The sequence below is a fragment of the Macrobrachium rosenbergii genome, chromosome 9, assembly GCF_040412425.1.
Source record: "Macrobrachium rosenbergii isolate ZJJX-2024 chromosome 9, ASM4041242v1, whole genome shotgun sequence".
Lineage (NCBI taxonomy): Eukaryota > Metazoa > Arthropoda > Malacostraca > Decapoda > Palaemonidae > Macrobrachium > Macrobrachium rosenbergii.
In genome coordinates, this window is record NC_089749.1 from 27,790,144 (window position 1) to 27,810,559 (window position 20,416).

General features: G+C 37.7%; 1 protein-coding gene across 4 annotated transcripts in view; it reads left to right on the forward strand.

Annotated features, from left to right (window-relative positions):
• Nucleotides 1-20,416, forward strand: part of LOC136841653 (zinc finger C3HC-type protein 1-like) — a 132,865-nt gene that overhangs the window by 13,137 nt on the left and 99,312 nt on the right. For all 4 annotated transcript variants that reach the window (XM_067108795.1, XM_067108794.1, XM_067108793.1 and 1 more), the window contains exons 2-4: nucleotides 2,869-3,113; nucleotides 10,600-10,811; nucleotides 17,084-17,205. In XM_067108795.1, the coding sequence (XP_066964896.1) occupies nucleotides 2,869-3,113; nucleotides 10,600-10,811; nucleotides 17,084-17,205 (579 nt within the window). The remainder of the gene's footprint in view (nucleotides 1-2,868; nucleotides 3,114-10,599; nucleotides 10,812-17,083; nucleotides 17,206-20,416) is intronic.

A 20,416-nucleotide genomic window follows, 5' to 3' on the forward strand; every position in this document is an offset into this window, starting at 1 on the left:
GAGGTAGTAATTACCTGCAGTAGCTCTCTTTTCAGGTAAGGAAACAATAAACATTGTATTAATGCTAGCAAATTATCTATTTCAGATTCATTTTCAAAACTGAATGTTTTGGAGTAGAACATGTCCTTGTATCCCACCTCCTGTCAATGTGGGATACAGCTATGTAATTACTTGGTAAGTTACTTATATGAAAATGTTATTTTCATGATAAAATTAAGTTTCAAACATACATACCAAGTAACTACAGATCAGGGCCCTCCCTCCTCCCCTTTCATGGACGGAAGGGCACAAATGATGTGAGCTCCTCTGCTTTGTTGTTCCTGTTGTTCCCCAATAGTGGGCAGGGCTAGTCACCTACACAAAAACAATAGAAGCACTACTGCGAATTTTTAAATTTAAGCTGCCGTGCGAGTGGAAACTATACCTATGTAATTACTTGGTAAGTATATATGAAATTTAATTTTATCATGAAAATATAATTTTGTTTATATTGGTACTGTGCCCATGGCAAGGGCATTTGTGTATGCTTTGCCAGCAATCAGGCCTATCCTCCCCTGCAAAGCTCCTACTTAAGTAGAGGTGACCCCTGGCTCCAGAGGTAGTTTTCACCTGCAGTAGCTCTCTTACCAGGTAAGGAAATGACAAGCATTGTTTCAATGCTAGCAAGCTTTTCTATTTCAAATTCATTACTATTACCTGTACTTAATGTTTTGGAGTAGAATATGCCCATGTATCCCACCACCTGTCAATGTGGGATTCAGCTATGTAATTACTTGGTAAGTTACTTATATGAAAATGTTATTTTCATGATAAAATTAAGTTTCATATATACTTACTAAGTAAGTATACTGTATATGAAACTTTCATGGACTTAAGGCACAAACAGAATGAGGTTTTCTGCCAAGTTGTTTCCAGTACAGGCAGTCCCCGGTTATCGGTGGACTCGGTTATTGGCGATCCGGTATTTAGGGGCTTGTGTAGTGATGAAAATCACTGATTTTCAGTGCCAATATGTGCCGATTTCCGTTTATTGGCACCAATATGCACGTATTGGCACCAATACATACCTAACAAAGGCGTTGATAACCGAAAATCAGTGCTTTTTGCTGATTTTCTGTTACTGGCGATTTCCACTTATCGTCATGCCATTGGGATGGCCTGTACTCCCGTTAGTGAGCAGGGCTTGTCACACACACTAAATATTGAAGTGCTACTGTGATTTTTTAAATAAAGGCTGCCGTACGAGTTGGAATTATAGCTGTGTAATTATGTGGTAAGTATATATGAAACTTAATTTTTCTTAGGTATATAAACCAGAGCTCTTTTTAACTCAGACCCACCTCAACCACCTTGCTTTGTCCTTGTGGCCAAAGGAAAAAGTGATAGTGAAGGAAGGTCAGTGAGGTTTATCCCCCCACCCCAATGGCCTCCTGTAACCACCAGTTAGCAACATTGTCACCAATTTCAACAGCTTTCAGCTTGCACTGAAGGATACTCCTATATAAAAGCTCTGCTTCATGTACCTAGGAAATATACAAATTACTTTAAAAATGTGTAATATTTGATCTGTGCAGCTCCTACTTTTCAAAAACCGCTTGTTCATATCTAAAGTATTTATCAGTTTCTATCTTTAGCCTTTGGAGAATAAGCATACTGAATGTTTTCATTACAACCAACATAGGGCAGTGCCTCTATAGTTTCATCAGGTGTAATTTCTTCATTCCTATTAATGCAGTAAGAAAAAGGCAAGCATGCCCAGTCACCATCTTGGGAACTTTACTGTAGGATAACAAATCTGTTTCACTCAGTGTCTTATGAACAAGCAGCTGTTGGCATGTTGGACATTCAGTCAACAGAGAAATAATGCCATGTTTTTTAAAAAATAAAGGTGCTGCATTTTTGTTATAAATCCTTCACATTAAGATAGCTATGTATGAAGTGAAGCATTGACAAAAAGACATATTCACTGTGATTTAGATACCTGTTAACCATAATGAAGTTTAATGCTACTGGCACTACAAGGCAACATCCTTGCTATGTAATACATTAGCATGCAGCTTGCCCAGTTTCTGTCTGTCTAGGATGAGAAGGAGGATTAAGTAAGAGAGCCTGTCTTTACTTGTGTAGCACCTTTAGAAGACTTATCTTTCTGAAACTTGTTTGTTTTTCTACCTAGAAAGCAGCTATGACAGTTCTAGCACCTAGTATTACTGCTTGTAATAATGTGGAAGTTGGTGGTACTGTACATCTTCCAAAGAGGAAGAAAGATCATTAAGAAAATTAGCTTGGATGCTTGCATATTTTACTGTAGTACTGTACCTGTACTACAACTTGAGATGTGTTGATCTATTCATTGCACTCCAGAAAGAAGAAACAAACTTTGATTGCAGTCTGACCCATCATGAATGTAAATGAAATATGAAATAGTGTGAGATACTAAAGCTCTTGCATAACATGGAATACCCTTCTCCCTTTGCCTCATACTGACATGCATCTGTGGTATACTTTTTGGCAGGTGAGAGGTGGCTCCTGCAGCATTTACATCTTGATTTTTTTTTAATTGATATCATACACTTCCTCCTCCCAAAAAGTGTTAATGCTGTAATATTAATTTTGATTTTTGCTCAAAAGGTTTGTTAATATGCTTGCTGTAGTTTGTCCATTGTTTATAAAATTAGTGTCTGTTACTAATTTTTATAGCCATAGTACTAAGTTTATTTTAAAAAATGAAAATTGTAATAAGATGTTCATGATTGTGGCAGTGATGATTATAGCAAATAGCAGTACAGTGTCTGTACTTGGATCAGTAATGCTTGTGGAGCAATAGTAGAGTAATAGTTGTAATTGACTAATGTATCCTTTTCATAGGGGCCTTAATAGTGAAAAGGAAAATGTTCAGGACAACTCCCCTCGAAAGAAACTCCCAAGAAGTTTGGATGAATTTTATAATCGTGTAGATTCTTTTGAGCCTGGTCTATGGGCTGTTGATCAAATAAGTCCTTTGGAATGTGCTAGCTGGGGCTGGAAACTACTGGAACAAGATGTCTTACAGTGTGTTTCGTGTAAAGAAGTTATTTGGGCAATGTTACCTAGCAAGAAATCCAAAGTACTGTGTAAGTAGTTTATTTTGTTTGTTTATAAATATAAAAATTTTATATTATATAACCACTTCATTTAAAATTTAATCTTTATATTTTTAAATGTATGCATGGTTACTTTAAAATTCCATTGTTCCTATGGAAATGTAAACTATCGTCCTGCCAACTTCATCATTACATGAGTCTCATCTGCAGGTGAGAGGGTGAAGGTCCAGAGGTTGTGGGTGTTGAGAGGAAAGACTTGACTTTTCTCGTGAATCAAAATGCAACCTGTGGGCAAACTGAGTTTTAGAGATGTGTCCTTACTTGTGCTCTTCTCCCAACAGGCATTAGCCGAGAGTAGCCCTGCTCAGCAGAACAGATCTCTCTTAGGCTCTTCTGTAAATTTTCAAAAGACTAAAGCTGAAATGGTGGCGTAGAAGTGTTCTTATAGCTTGGACACTTTGATCCACCATGCAGTGTCCTTCCATCCCTACAGGGTGTTAAAGAGTAATGGTGCCAAGCCTCCAGGGGTGGGTGTGCCTTGGATCAAGTATCAAAAGGGCTCAGACTGCTTCAAAACTGTGACACAGTGCCAAGGTTTCCTCTTTATGAAAGGGTCAGGAGTCTTTCCACCCCTTTTGGCAACCCCCTTCTTCGTACCAGCTCTGGCTTGAGGGGGAGGCAAAGGGAAGAAGGTGGTAGGAGAACTCTAAGGTAGAGTGTTCCCTTTTCTAGCTGCCATGAGTAGGAATAGTCTGTGTCTTCTGGAAGGTTAGATTACTTTTCAAGGGCTGCTGACTTCTCTCTCAGATGCTAATCCCATTTTTCTTAAGCTTCGGCCCTGTCAGCAAAAGCAAGGGCAGTGTTGGAAAGAATTAGCTACAAATCGTAGATGACATATCCCCAGCCTTTTAGTCATTTTTGGTGAGAGGTCACCTGAGAGTTGGTGACTGGTCATCTACATCTCTCCAATGAATGAGTTTTGTACTATAGACTTGATGCAGATGGAAACAACTACTTTAGTAGTCTGTTGAATTCCATCTGAGAGGGCAACTTCATGCTTTCAGTGGACCTAAAGGATGCTTACTTTCAGATACCCATCCATCAGTTCCCCGGGAAGAACTTCTGTTTTGTGCATGAAGGGAGTCCCTACAAATTTAAAGCCCAGTGTTTTGGACTGGCAAGAGCTCCTTAGGTATTAACGTAAGCACTCAATCTAGTGTCAGGTTTGGTCCACTTTCATGGGCTTTATTTGAGTCATCTCTATGACTGGCTGGTTCCAGCATCATGGTGATACAGTTTCTCCAGAACAGACACCACTGCCTCTTTTTTTTTCACATCCTTGGGGTCATGATAACTGGGAAAAGTCAGTTCTAGTTTCCAACCAACAAGCAGATACCAAGCATGCTGAAAGACACACCAGCCAAGAGAGGTTTGGTTGAGGCTGCCACTTCAGCAAACTCAGCAAGGTGATAGCACAGTTCTTTTCATGATAGTAACACACAACTCATGTTTGGCCGGTCATCCTCAGTCACCTGTTGTCCTTGGAGAAGCTCATCCCATTCAGGCACTACCACCATTGTTCACCTCGGCAGCAACTGAAGCAGCATTTGTTGGCCCCATGCAGCCCTTCTTCCCACCTTATACCCATGAGTCAGGAGTAAGGGAGGGCCTTGGTTGGTGGCTTGAAGATGAGAACCTCTTAGTGGGAGTTTCTTTGCACTCCCCACCCCTGTAGGGGGTAGTGCCATCAGTGCACCTCACAGTATGCACTGTTGGCATTACTAAAGGTTCTTTGCAGTGTCCCTTCAGCCCCTAGCTGCAACCCCTTTCATTCCTTTGACTGTACCTCCATTCATATCTTTCTTCCATCTTGCTATCCACCCTCTCCTAACTATTATTTGATAGTGCAGCTGCAGGGCTTTCTTCCTGCTACACCTTCGTAACCTTTTAGTCTCAATTTCCCTTCCAGCACTGAATGACCTCATAGGTCCCAGCACTTGGCCTCTGGCCTAAACTCTACATTCCATTCCATTTGCACTCCCCACTTCCAGAGATGTATCTGTTCTCAAATCATCAAGAAGGAGTGAGGTGTACACCTAGGAGATCTCTCTGCTTTAGGTATATGGACTGAGAATGACTCTCTTATGCTCATTAACATCTGGGGTATGGTTGCAGTGTAGATACTGCAACATTTCAAGGTTGTATGATGGTCACTGTAGTATCGATAAGTGACAAGGGTAGGTGATGGAGATGCATGAGAGGATTTTTAACACATGAATTTTTAGCTGTGAACATTCTGGCAGAAAGAAATGTTTTGGCAGACCAGCTCAAATGCCAGGGCTTGTTAATTGGAACAGATTGGTCCCTATTCTCTTGTTTGGGGAAAGGCTCTTCAAATTATTGAGAACTTGAGTGATTTTTGCCACATGGTTATACAGAAAGCCCCTGGTGCTCTGCTCTCTTCTTCCAGACTCCTGGGCTGCCTATGAAAATGCCCTTCAGCATCCCTTCAGACATCTGAATATCTTCATCTTTCCTCCTGTCAGTATTATCCAAATGTATCCTAATCTGCTGGTCCCTCTAGTCAAGATGCTCAGAGATTCCCCTTTGGTCGACCTTTTTCTGTCCGCCACATGTTCTAAGGTAGTTTCGATTACTGTGTACCAGGGAGTGGTCCTTCTTCTCTGATATCTTAGATTGTGGTCACCAGTTGGAGGTACTACGCTTATTGTAGATAGCATGCTCCTCGTGTACACCTTCAAGACAACCTTCTCTCAATCTCTGTGGTGAAGCCTATTGCTCTACCTTTTGTTCTCATTCAAATGTTTGTGGCAAAAACTCAGAACCCATTAGTTTCTGACAAGAAGTTCAAGAATTTCTGGGTTTTCTCCCCATGAGGATTGGTTAGTGGGGAGCTGGATGAGGTGCTTTTTAAACAGAGCTAGCCATGTGGCACTGTCTAATGAGAACCTAACACTCTTACGCCAGTGTTGGGATGTCTTGATAGTACCACCAGGTATGCCAAGGTAGTTTGCAAGAACACCATTTATTTTTAGCTTCATTAAGCAATCAAGTGGACTTGCAGTCTGTCCTGTGAAGAGGATGGATGTCCAGTCCTGACAAGAGCTCATGAAGCCAGCGGCTGTGGCATTTCCTTAGCTGTTTGGAGAAACTTTTCAGATCACAACTAATGAAGGGCGGAGTCTTGTAGTATTAGACTACCTTTACCTCATTTTACCTCAGACTTAGCCCCCAGTCCTTAAATCTTTCTCCTTAGATCTGTTGTGGCTGCTCAACAGATTGTGTAATCTCCAAGTTCTTCTTGATCAAAAATGCATCTTGCCTGAGGTACTTGAATATCATAAGGCTGAAGGTTGAATGGGTGAGCAACTGGCTTTCTCTCCCTTCTTTGTTCCTTTGTCAGGCATCAGTCAGGCCAAGTATGTGCTGAATAGGCCACGATGTAGGTAGTTGTCACTATCAGGCTGAATATACACCTAGCATAACTAATATAAAACAATTATTTAATTTATTTACCTGCCCTTGTATTATTCGTCTAAGTCAGCTCACAAGCTTAATAAACAAAAGAAAGACTTACGAACCCAACTGACAAACCATATCCGAGAGCACTCACAACCTTCCGTTACCACTGCAAACCCCTGACTAACTCCCATCACCGTTTTGTTTTTCCAGCTACCGTCTACCGTACATCTTATGATGTCACAACAACCACCATTGCCCCATTCCAAACATAGTGGGAGGACTGTCTTTACAAACACACAATAAAATTAACAGCATACTTTGTCTATACAGTATTTCTTAAATGTATAACGCTTACAGCTTCTGCACTAACCCATTTAAATGAAAGTAACAAAATAATAAAGATTAAATTTATAAAATCACATAGTATATGAGAACTGAATCACCTGTCCCATATTCACGTGAATTATGAGACTTAAAAACTGACAGATAATCTCAGGCATCATGTCTTAGAGATTTAGCTCATATGGTGTGACTTTCACAACCCTCCCTTCTAACAAGTGACACTAGTGGTAAAATTATCATCTGAACCCATCAATCAATATTTGACTCAAATTCTAGCTGCCTCCCAACCTGTGTTACCTTATCTTTAGGGCAGCACTTGGTTCTCTGTAGTTCATAGAGTAAGAGTTCAGGCACATCTCCCATGATAATTTATATGCAAGCTCAGTCAGGTATGCCATCCCACACTGTAATACAAAATAAGGCAGACTGGGAAATATACACTGTATTCACGGTAACTGTACTGTATAATTTCTTAAGAGATCACAACAAACCACTAGATATATAACGTTCAATACTGATGTTTTGTGAGTCAGTAAATACAGTATAAACATACCACTTCCTTAAGCACTAGAATTCCCATTCTTGGTTTGTGTAATTTACATATATTTACACACTTGTGCTGTCTGTCCAAAAATTATGTATATACTCCTGAACATCATAAGCAGTATACAGCAGAACATATGAGAGTTGAAAGCACACATTTTGCAAACTCTTCAGATGACTCCAATTCTTTTTATGGTGTAGAGAATTTTCTTCAATAGTGTCATATGAAACAAACTAGTTTTCTGTACCCAGTAATGCCTGTTTTCACTAAAATTGTCTTCAGTTTGTATCAATCATTCTAGAAGTGCTTAAGGATCACTCCAGAGTTATTGCTCCAAAAATCCGTTTTTAATAACTTAAGTCTTTATTTCAAGAATCCAGTATATATGTTGATAATGAGGGTGCTGATAAAGCAGGCAGAGTTATAGTCACTGTGATCAGACCATATACCAGTTCCCTGTCAGTAAAACCCATCATTTTCAATAAATGTCAGGCATTGGCAAATAGTGAATCTGACTTAAGCAAATTAAAACAGATTAAACCAACTGTTTGTTTGTGGTGGTCTTCATTCCAAAAATAACATCACTTTGATGTAATAGTACCCCATTCCTTGAGTTGACCACACTCATCTGACCCATTGGTGTGCTGAATAACCAGCACAATTCAATCCATAAAATCTGAGAATGCAGAGCACTTTCAGTCAAGCGTACCTAGAGTGACTGCCCAACATTGAACCAACAGCTTATATCAAGCATTAGAAACAAATTTTTTGAGATGTTAGAAAATTTATAGAATTTTTAAGACATTACTGTATAATATCTAACGTGGTTCATCAAGAACAAATCCTTTTGGCCATCCTTATGAGATTTAAGAATGTTAACTCAGTAGTCTGGTTAAGCTATTTATTGATAAATAAATAGCCATTCAAATTGGTCTTCTGTAGGTATGGAAGATAGAGATGTCTGTTCTTGAAATTACTTGTAAAGCAAAGTACACCCACATCTGCAAATGTGAAGGTGGATGAGAAAGATCTGGCTTGAGTAGGAAGAGGAAAGACCAGGAGGATTAGAGGTTAGAAGGCAAAGACTGCAGAATCAGTATACAGTGGACCAGACTGTCCCTTACTAGAGGTAGTCAGGAAGCCTTCAGGAGAGGGAGACATCTGCAGAAATAACTCCTCTGGAGAATAGACATATATCATATTATGTACATATAAACATGGCATGGCTTTGAAAGCAACTCTTTCTTGTGCAAATGATACTATCTTTGCACCAATCCAGTCTCGTGAGTATAGACCTGTGGTTGCTGATTCTTTTAACAGGAGACAGCATCCAAGACACTTCTGACCTGACATTCATGGTCAGGTTCATGGTCATGGTGTGACGGTGCTTTTACTCATGTATTGCCCAAATTTACACCACTTTTAATACACCAGTTCCTTCAGATTATTCAAGTGAGGTTGAGAGAACACACTTACCCTTACATGATGGGCATTGCAAAAGGGCATCCTTTCCAAGGGCAATAAGAAACTGCTATAGGACTTGCCATCCATGCCAGCACAAGTATGCTGGGGCATAATAACAATCGGATTGAAAATGCCAAAACAAAATATATAGTCACCATCCTACTTACGAACATTCAAGTTACGAACAGACAGTCATCAGGTCAAATTTTGCTGTGCGCCTATTTTGCCAGTAAGAATTTTTAGAAGAACAAAGGAAGAAGAACCTGCTCCTTTAACCCTTCCCTCATTATCCCAAGTGTTCTTTTGTTAACTAACTCATTCATAAGTAGGGTTGTGCCTGTACACTGAAAAACCACGCAGTATCACATAATAAGCTGAGAAGGTACAAAGAACCAAAGGTAAACAGTGCTGTGAGAGGCAAACAGGAGGTAAATAGCCTAAACAAACATAGCTGTGCAAAGTGAACCATGATCAGAAGAAGGCAAGGGTAAAGGTTACCATAAAAGCCCATCGTCAGGGATATTCAATTAACAAAATTAATTTTCAAGTAAGTTGGATGAGGGATAGACATAACTACTGTAAAATACATTTATTACAGTAAATTTTCATATAAATTTTTAAATACCCTTCACCACTTACCATAATTATATAAGGAAAATACAATTTAAATCATTGTCCTTAATACCCTAGGCCAAAACCTTCAATCTGCAATTTCAAAAAAAACACCACCTAAACCCATTACAAAAAAAAACTTATCAGCATGTCGTATCATTAACTAGTAGACTAGTGGTATAACCCTTTCAAGTAAAATACTTCCTACCTCAGGCACCTCTGGCTAATTACAGCTTGGAATGGTGGTGCTGCAGCACACAAGCCACTATGCTGAACATCACACATTGGGCTAGTGTATAAAGTAGGCCAGGAGGGTTGGTCAACCAGAACACACAATTCCCAAAACACAATCGGGAAGCAACTAACTACTTAGCCCCTAATGCCATCTATTGCTTATGGTAAGCAAAAATGCCAGACTATATGAACAGGAAATTAAAAAAAAAATTTATTAAACCTTGAAGACTCAAGTGGCTGAAGTTCTGTGATAAAGTGAGGAAATGAAACAGAAGATTAAAAGGCTACTTTGAGCAACATGGAAATGCTTGCTGCCAAAAGGTATCTCTGAAAAAAATCGCCGAATAACTATACACCTTCCACGCAGGATGGAAATGCACTGAAAATTAAATTCTGACAATGCCACATTAATAAGCATGTTAAGATACAGAGAAGTTTTAGAAAGAAAAGTGCTCAGAAGAATGAATACACTTAGACTCCAGAGTTGGCTAAGCATGCCCACTGGAACCATTTTCATTGAAATACTTTGCTTTGTGCGCTTATATGCATTGTGCACAGTTAATGGAGTTTTTATGATTGATGGGTATGCAATAACATGAATTATCAAATACAGTGGTTGAAAATACAATGTAACAGGTGAATATTACTTGACAACATTCCAGGTGGTTTCAACAACCTTTAAGATTGATCATTGTTTTAAATGTCTTTGAGATATAGTTTTATATAGCGGGAAAGTATGAATAGTAGGCTTACAGATAATTTAAGCACTTTTGTGCACCAACTGATCAATTGTCTTATGAAATGAAACAAGATATATTGCTTTCTTTTGATTTTCAGATGATAATTTCATTAATCTCCTGAAAACTCGCATAGAGACCAGCCATAAGGATGCATGTGGATGGTTGTATAACCCTTGCCCAGCAGAATTTATGGACCCTTTGGTGATTAATGGGGAACAGTTGAGGAATATGAAGAACTCGGTGCAGACTTTAGCTGCTCTGAATTCTGCATTGCCATTTGTAAACATCAAGAGACTTTCAGCTATTTTGGTAAGATTAGTTTGGTTACAATGGAATGACAAGACCCCTTTAAGTCCATGAAAAGACAGGGCAGGTTAGAGAATGACTTGAAGATTTTAAGAAAATTTATTGCAAATGTTGTGCAGACAAATCCTATGTCCATCTTATCCAGATTTAATATAAAGTTCAAAATGAGCAGAGCTTCTGTCTTTTGTGGTTCATCATTCCTTGATAATTGTACGGGAAGCTCTCAGCTTCTCAAATTACAAGCTGCAGGGGCAAGGAAATTGTTATTGAGTATCCAAAATTGGCAGAGCATTTTACTATCATGGTTTGTCAAGAGGTTTAGGACTTTCCCCATTTGTTGTGAAGCTTACGTCCCTTGTAGTGAGGTTTAGGTGAAACATACTGGAAAGTTAATATTTATAGTATTTTCAGTAGTGTTTGTAGGAGCTTAGGTGCCAATACCATCTGGCATTCATTAAAGGTTACCATCCACTTAATAACCCGACCCAGCACTGTTTAAGTTTGTTGATTGAGACATAGCAGTGTAGCAGTAAGGAAACTGCCAGGCATTGTAGCAGTAAGGAAACTGCCAGGCATTCATCAGTAAGCACATACCCAAGTATCACTGCTGACAAACTCCATCAGTTCTTGATCGATTGTAAGACTGACTGTAAACATCTGACCTCTGCGAGCGTTCACTCTATTTGGGACTTACTGCTACTTTCATCAGATTCTAATTCAGAGTTTAGCTTTTTTTTTTATACAGTACAGTGGATGGGTGTCAACTTTATCCTCATCCTTTTTTCATCCAAACTATAGCTCCTAGATGTACTAGATAATAACAGAAAAAAAAAACAAGAGCCCAATTGCAGCTAGAGATTATGAGACCTATCTAGCAAATAACAGAGGAAGTCAAGAAAGATATAGAAGGCTTCTGAAGCTGTAGTGTTTTTCTGGTGATATTACAACCAAAAGCATGGATTTATGGTCAGAGAGAGAAGTTGAACCCATGCATATAAATCCCGCTAAGAGAAGGTTTTTGCTTGAAAAAAATAAGCTGTTCTTGAAGTTCTGGTACATAGCAGACAAAATTGAAAACTGAATACAAAGAAACTGTGAAAGTTATCCAGTGCATTAGGACCCAAGGAATACAGTGATATGTGCTTTGTACAAATTCCTGCTTTTTCAAAATTAATGAAAACACACTAGCTGTCTAGCTTGCTATAGATTTGTTTGATAGCCTTAGAGCAGAAAGCAAATTTTATGGAAAAAGACTCACTGTTACAGTGACAGGTGTCTGAGAGGAACACCATCTTAAGACTAGTCGTTTACAAAAACCTTTGGTGCTGGTTAATGTGTTTATTTTAACTAATACAGGAAGGATAGTATATGTACTAGATCAGAAGATGGTAGATTTTCTTGGTCCACAAATCAAAGGCTGTGACATCTCATGTTTCTTAATAAATTATGTCTGTTTTAATGACAAATATCTTAAAGTACTTGCTTCATGTAGTTTGAGCAGTGTTGTAGTTATTAAAATGAGTGTCAGTGTTACAAAGTGGACAACCATATTTATTTTCTTGATTTGTATGTATTATATTTATAAATTGTCATTTTGTCTTAATCTTTAATAATTTTCGGATATAAAGAGCCAGAATTCTTATAATGGCTAACTGAATTTCTTAGTAGATTGACAATCTTGACAAAATTTCATACCTGTCTTCAATAATATCACTGGTTTTTGCTTTCCAGTTAATTTCAGGGTTATGGAAGAGTGCAGTGGTCAGTTGTGTCTTTGAGCTCACCATCAATATTATTATCTATGTTTGAAACATCTGTTAGCATTTGATATGATACATTGTCTTAAAATGAGTAAGCGGCTTAATCATCTGGGAAAAATCATATGAACAAAATTCCCAAGCTGTCCTGCCATGGTAATCAGCAATGCTTAAGTTAGGCCAGTCTTTGATTAAAATTGAAGTAACCAGCGTAAACCAAAAATTCCTAGGAGCCAAGTGATTTTGACAAAGACAAATTCTTACTGTAGGCAGTTATATATAATAATTATATTAAGCTTATAATGCATATGAAGTAGCTCTTGGCAGTGGCATTCACAAGTTGCACTGTCTGCATTTCAGTATGCTGCCATAGTACTGTAATGGGCTTGAGTAAACTCAGCACCTTGTATCAAATGTAATAGGTTGTCATAAGAGGTGCTTTGTATTGTAAAATATAAAAGAAATTAAGAGATTTTCGATACCTAAAGTATAAAAGAGGAGATGTGACTACAGAATATGAAGATTGATGATTGAAGTACTGATGTTTATATTACAAATGAGGAAATTGGAAGTGATTAGATGACCAACAGCTAGAGAATGGACAGAGACCATGAAGATTAAGATTGTTTGAATATGTGAAGAGAAGGTGTTTGAATATGTGAAGAGAAGAAATGAGGAACAGTAAAAATGTAGTAGATTTGGAGGCAGAAGGACCAAAATTAGTATGAAGACCCAAAAAAATCATGGTAAATGGATTTTTATGAATTCCCAGTCCATACAAAACTCAGGCAGAAAGTTTACAAGACAAAGGAGAAGCCATTTTATGTTTTGACCGTGTAAAAGGGAAAAAAATTGATGTAAGGCTGTTTGTTATGAAGTTGATATATTAGTAATCCGCAAGATTAGGTAAGTAAGCAGACCAGAATAGTGCAGCTGGTATACCATACCAGAAAAAAAAAGAAAGCTTTAGGTTTTCATATCAGTTTGAGGAACCTAGTAATGAAGGATTTGTAAGTTTTAAATTAGAAAGCAGAGAACAAGAAAATTGGTTGAAGGAGAGGTGTTGTGCTAAATGTCTTGTAAAAAAAAAATTAACGAAATTAATGTTTACCTGTGTAAGTAAAAAAAAAATTACTAATGAAATTGTTTACCTGTGTAACCTAAGTTTACCTTGGGAATATACACTAAGGTTGTTGTTTTTGTTTTCCACAGTGTGTAAGGTATTTGAATATGGCACCTTAAATGACCCAACTGTCACAAATTGGTTGTACAAAAAGGCCTTTCATTTATTTTGTTTTTTCAGTTGTTTTGCCTTTACCAAATACTGCATGGGAAAAGCTTTATCTTTGTAATGTTCCTTTATTGTTTTCTCTTTCTATTATGTCTGCTATTCGTTGCCAAGTTAAGAAAACTACTTTCTTTATAGTTGCTTATCGTTCCGGCTTTGTTTTGTAGTAGCGTAGTATTCCCAGGAGGCTTTAAGAAGACACTATTTCGTTTTCTTTACTTCATTAACACAATAATAAAAGTTGCAGTAGTTTTACAAAAGTGAAATGCAGTTTAAGATTACAGGAGTTTCAAAAGTGAGCCTTTCTTCTTCTGCTTCCTTGCTCCCTTCTCTGTTGCTCTCTGCTACCTTCTCTCTTTCTATCTGCTCTCCTGTTCCTTCTCTGTTGATCTCCCTCAGAACTCGACTTGACAAGGATTTTTGGAAGTTAATTGTCCCACCCATTGAAGGCGGAAACCCTGCTTCATTCCCGCCTTGGTAGATGTCTAATTGGTTGAAGTTATCTAAAGACGTCCCCTTTTTTGGGTGGATTTTGGAAATTGCACTGCCTTCAAAAGGAGGTGCTTTGACGTCATCAAAAGTTATGGTTTCCTTGGCTGTTTATCCAATTTAGGCCACCATGCGTTTTGTTATGAATTCCTTGTGATTTTCAACTCGATTAAGTACAGTCATAATAGCTTCATAACCACAACATAATCATAACGCATATCCGAGTTTGGCTTTTGTAATCACAACACAGGTTTCGCTTTCATAGTAGTTTACAAATCTTTTATGATTTCCAGGTCGACTAAGTGTTCTCGAGTTCTGGCCTTGTCACCACAATATAGTCAAAACACAGTGTTGTTTTGAAATCTCTCTCTCTCTCTCTCTCTCTCTCTCTCTCTCTCTCTCTCTCTCTCTCTCTCTCTCTCTCTCTCTCTCTCTTTGTTTTCTTAAATCTCTCTCTCTCCCTCTCTCTCTCTATCTATCAATGTCTATCAGTGGAAGGTTTCTCTCTCTTTCTCTTTCGTTATTTTAATTAACACTTAGAATATTCAGAATTTTTAGTTACCTTTACATCTTCAACATTCCTGAAGTTAAAAGGAAAGTGGGACTTTTTTTGTATATAACACTTTAGGTTTAAATTTAAAGGATCTGAGCCCTGTGTAAAACCACTGATGCTCAAAATTTCATATTTGAAACAATTTCTACTTTGTAAAGGGAAGGAAATAATAAATGGTATTGTAGTAATTTTTTTGACTATTTACTTAGCCTTTATTTTGAAGTAGATGACCATCACCTGTGTTTTCGCTCAAACTACTGTACTCTTTATAGTCTGAATTGCAATGGATTTTTTGAAATATTTTTATTACTTTCTACATTACTTTGTGTACTGCATATTGTAACACACTTTACACTGTATATGTAGTGTAGTATGTTGTATTGCACTGCCTTTTACTTTTCATCCATTACCCTTGGTATCATTTTACTTAGCTGTCTTAACTTCTTAAGGGGATCGGCCGGTTTCCGACTTTTTTAACGACAGGTTGTTGATATATAGGGGGTTTGTTAAAGGATATTGTGTGGAACTTCTGGGGAAAAAATATTTGTTCAGTGACCTTAGGTTTTGTGACGCCAGAGCATTTTTCGGCCAAAAATGGCCATTTTCAAAATGCATCTCCTCCTTTGCTTTTTGGTTTTAAGGCATGAGATTTGAACTACGTATAAAACACATATGGACCTTCGATACAAAGCCGGGGATTTTTGATTTTTCAATTATTTTTCGAGATATGAATTTTTTTTTTTTTTTAATGAAATTTTCCCGGAAAAATGACAGAAAAAAAAAAAAAAATTGCCAAAAATCAGAAACTCAAAATATTAAAAATCCCCGGCTTTGTTTTAATCTACCATGTTTCCCCATGTTATATTTAAAATTTCATTTAGATTGGTCCAATACTAAGGGAGGAGATGCATTTTAAAGGCGGAAAACTTATGTTTTGAGAAACGGGCCTTCAAAGTTTTAGTTACATAAAAAAAGTAAAAGGGACTTCAAAGACTGTGTTACAATTAATTCTATGGTTTTAATTTTTATTTTTGGGTATTAATTAATGCAAAATGATTATAAATAAGAATATTAATTATTTATGTGCCTAAGACACATTCTTATAAATTTTAGGTTCCTGGTCCCCCCCTGTCTGATCTTGCTGCAAGGTATTACTCTAGGGTGTCATAGTTGCCTACACTTTTTTATTAGTGTCTCGAATCCATCCCTTGCCAAATGGATCCTGGGAATTACTTTACATTCACAATTAGGGATTCGTGATTCAAGTAATTCATCAAGTCTTGCTTCATTTATTATGATCATTTTATTTTCAGGATCGTCTATAATATCAGCCTCCGAGCTACTGCTTTCTTTTTCTAAAATATCTTTGCCCTTTGGTAGTGACGAACAAATAAAGAGGCGTTTAGGGGTGGATGTGGTTGGTCTCTGGTCAGCAGAGATCGCTGCCTGTGCCGTTTGATGGGCGACAGCTCTCTCTCTCTCCGTCGCTCCATTCCCCTCTGTGGCACTAATTTCTTGAACTCTTTCTTCTACTTCTCGCCTGGACTTTTCCACTTGGCTTTTCCACATTCTAGAAGCATGAAGTGAACTCTTGGACCTTTTAGGCACGGTGAAAAAACAAAAACACCGCAGAAAATACAGAGTTCAGTCAAGGCTAGCGAGCATGAAAAACGTGTCCTTCTAGCTTGGAAGTTTATAGGCAACTCTCGGCCACAGTCGGCGTCATGGTATGACGTGTGCGTTGTCATGGCTAGGAATAACTAAAAAGGTGCTGAGTAGGATATTATTGACATTATACATTTCATTTCAAAGGAAGTTTTCGTAATATATATCGCAAAAACTATACCAGACTAAATCATTTGCGCTACTGGTGTTTTATGGGTATATAGTTATTGTTACATTTTAGGCCATAACTAGAGAAATACGGCAAATTTTAGCATAATATTTCGTGGACACATTCTTGAACCCTATACGAAGCCATAGAATTTTTTTCAGCAAATCGAATTTTTTAAAGATTATTGGGTTTTTTTAGGCGGCCGATCCCCTTAACATTACCTTGCTCTTAATCTCTCCGCATTTAATATGGACCCCGTTGGGTGAGCTCTATGATTCAGTAAGTGTGATTCATTGGTTTAGTTAAACTAATGAGGATAATAATATAATACTGTATTCTATCTTTTTGTCCCAGGGAACTGATGATGAAATCACCAAAGCCCTTCTCAAGAATGATGAAGCAGAGGATGAGGCAAAAATTACAGCTGTTCTTTTAGTTTTATGTGGCTGGTCCAAGGGACAAGGTTCATATCTCAGGTAAACTTTTTACACTAAATGAAACTCTTTGGAATACTTTTAATGGCTGAGGTAGCACAGACAACACAATTTTTATTGATGCAAGAGGATGTTTTATATTATAGCTTCTGTACCTGTGAATTGTGGCTGTGATGTTGGTATATTTACTTGCTGTATCCTCAACATTTCCATATTAGTGAAATGTCTATTCTTAATTGTTTTGTCTTGAGGGACCCTGTGACTCATGACCTCTACATATTTATCTGAGTTTTGTATAAAATAAAAATATGAAAAAATTAGGAAAATTATGCATTTTTTAAATTGCTAAGGATATTTTATTTTGAAATCAGTCTCATTTTTTGTAAGTAATATTGAAAACTACACATTCAAGTGTATAAAATAGGTTAAATTATTCAATTACTCTTATATTCTTAACTGCTGGTACTAATTGGTTAGGCTGACTATTATAGACATAGAAAAAATTGAAAATTAAATACTGAAAATTCATTTAAAATAAGATGTAAAGCAAACATAGCTTTAACTAAGCTAAAAATGAAACTAGGAACTTTCAGAAACAAATAACAAAAAGAATTATGCCTCTAGGTTCAAAATCAATGGCGCCTTAGAAATTTGAAGTTGCAAAACTTTACTTTTGAGAAAAAGCTAAAGTCAAGATGGTTTTTTTGGTAAATTTTTGGCAGTATTTGGAGACACTTCTGGTTAATTAACCAACTCTAGCATCTTAATCAGGATGTTTTACTAGTTTCTCGTATTTGACACTAGAAATATTCGCACTGTCTGCCGTGAAAAGAAATTTACGAACAGCTGAAGACTGTCTGGCCTCCTGTATAAGCCACTTTATGGTTATTTTTTAGTTGTGTTTTGGTCTCTGCATATTCACAATGCCATATTTAATAATATATATATATATAATATTCTCAGCAATAATAGCAAGGAAAATCAAGAAATAACTGTTTTTTTTTTTTTATGGGACAAGTTTCATCCAGCCACATGTCAACAAAATATTGTGACGTTACTGAATTGAGAGGAATTACCAGTCATAGAAAATTGGTATGAAATATTTCAAGGACAAATGCCTGCAGCAAGGTTAGCCTCATGAACAAAAGTATTAAAAAATAAAGGAAAAATAAAAAAGAAAAAAATTTTCTGATCATCCATCTTTTTGACCGGTGTCACTTTGAGTCAGTTGGTATTTAAATGCCTGTGTATTTAAACTTGTGCATACACTATCGTGCCAGAATACATAAAAACCGGTAGAAAAATAACCATAGTACCTTATGGGATCATTTTCTAATTTTCGTGTATGGGGTCATAAATACCTAAAAATACTGGGTGTAGGTCGCTTAAACCCATTTTTTTATATAAGTAACTTACCAAGTAATTACATAGCTGATAGTTTATTTACAGTACATGGCAGCTTGAATTCAAAATTTAGCGGGTAACACTTCACACGTTTGTTTAGGTGACCAGTTCCACCCACTACCGGGAGTATTAGGAACGACTTTAGCAGATGACGTCAATCTGTTCCAGCCGTGCTCGGGTGAAGACCGAGTATGGCGGCAGCTGTATTCATTATTTTCCAGATATAATATCTGGATTTTGGTGGTGTACACATCCACTGGAATGCATATTAGTAACCTTCATGAAATCTTAGGATGAATTTTTTCCTTGTTTTGTTGTTATTAAGTTGATTCATCCACAGAATTTTGTCTAAAAGTCTTTTGTTTACATCTAGGCTTGTGAGCCGCCAATAACAACTCTGCCCTGAAAGCAATCCTCATACGCCATTCCTTTAGGCTGAAACTTTTGCATTATGTTTTGTTTACCGGGTCTAGGTTACTTGCAAGCCTTTGGTATAATTTTGCTTTAAGATTAATTTTCGAATGGTGTTTTCCGGGCATAGCCACTCGCAACCTGCCGGTATAGTTGCTTTAAAAGTAATTCTTAAATGTTTTGTCATTCTTTTAGGGTTTGCTTTAAAAGTAATTCTTTAATTTTTTGTCTTTCTTTTAGGCTAATCCAGGCAAAACTTCTTTTGCCTAGGCTACTTCCGGGCAGCCAATGTAGTTTTGACCTAAAAGTAATTCTTGCGTCTTATGCCATTTCTTTAGTCCAAATTTTACATTAGTGGGGTTTACAAGGCATAGACTGTTTACTAGCTGTCGTTATATAATTGCTTAAAAGTAATTCTTGAATGTTTTATCATTCCTTTAGGCCAAGGATTTGCATTTGATGTTTGTTTACCGAACCTAGTATACTTGCTAGCCGTCGGTAAACAATATTACCTTAACCCTCACATTTTCCCTTCCAGAGAATTGAAAGTGTAAGGGGAGAAAGTAGTAAGGCAGGAAGGGTGCTTAATATGCAGCTCCTAGACTATATAGCAAGCTTCCTCTTGAGCTGAGGCAGTATGAGGATTTGAAGTCTTTCAAAAGGAACTTTAAACTTTTTTGTTTATCAGTGCTGTGTTATGGAATATCAAACAGTGAATGTGGAACATACAGTGTGATGACGCATGCTCAGGGCAATACATCTGATGAATAAATTTTTAATTCGATACTGGAGGCCCTGCGAACACTTTGGAAGTGGTGCGGGACCTAGATAAGTGTCAAAAGTAACAAGTAATAACAATATTTTATGTCGGCCGAGAATCGGTCCCAGTATTTGCTTTGTCAGTATGTTGTGTAGAGTACTTGCTTGGGCAGTACATTAGTCGTAACGTTTTCTGAGAAGCTTCTCATGTTTCCTGTGCAAGGATGACACGCATCGAGGTTGATGCGCAGATTGTGAACGTTTCACACTTCCAGTACCCAGAAGCAGCCACTGGCGCCCACTTCAGCCTGAAGCCAGTTCATGCTACAAGCGCCAGGACACCATCTGCTGTCTAGCGCCAACTTGTGCTCTGAGCAGCCAACGCCCAAAAATGCCCGAGTGCCCACTGGCAACTCCTACCACCTGGCGCCAACTCTTGCTCTGTGCAGCCAAGGCGCCCCAAAGCGCCCATAAGTGCCCAAATGCCCAAGTGCACCCACAGGCGGCAACTGTAGCAGACAGCCAGGCATGTACAAAGGTGACGTACCCTTTTTCTCTCCTTCTATTAGCCCTATGTGTTTATCCGTTTGCTTCCGCACCTGGCTCTCAAGCTTCCTTCCCTTACCATTGGCAGTCTTGTGTCTGGATTAACAGAAAATAACCTTGCAGAGTGAGTGTT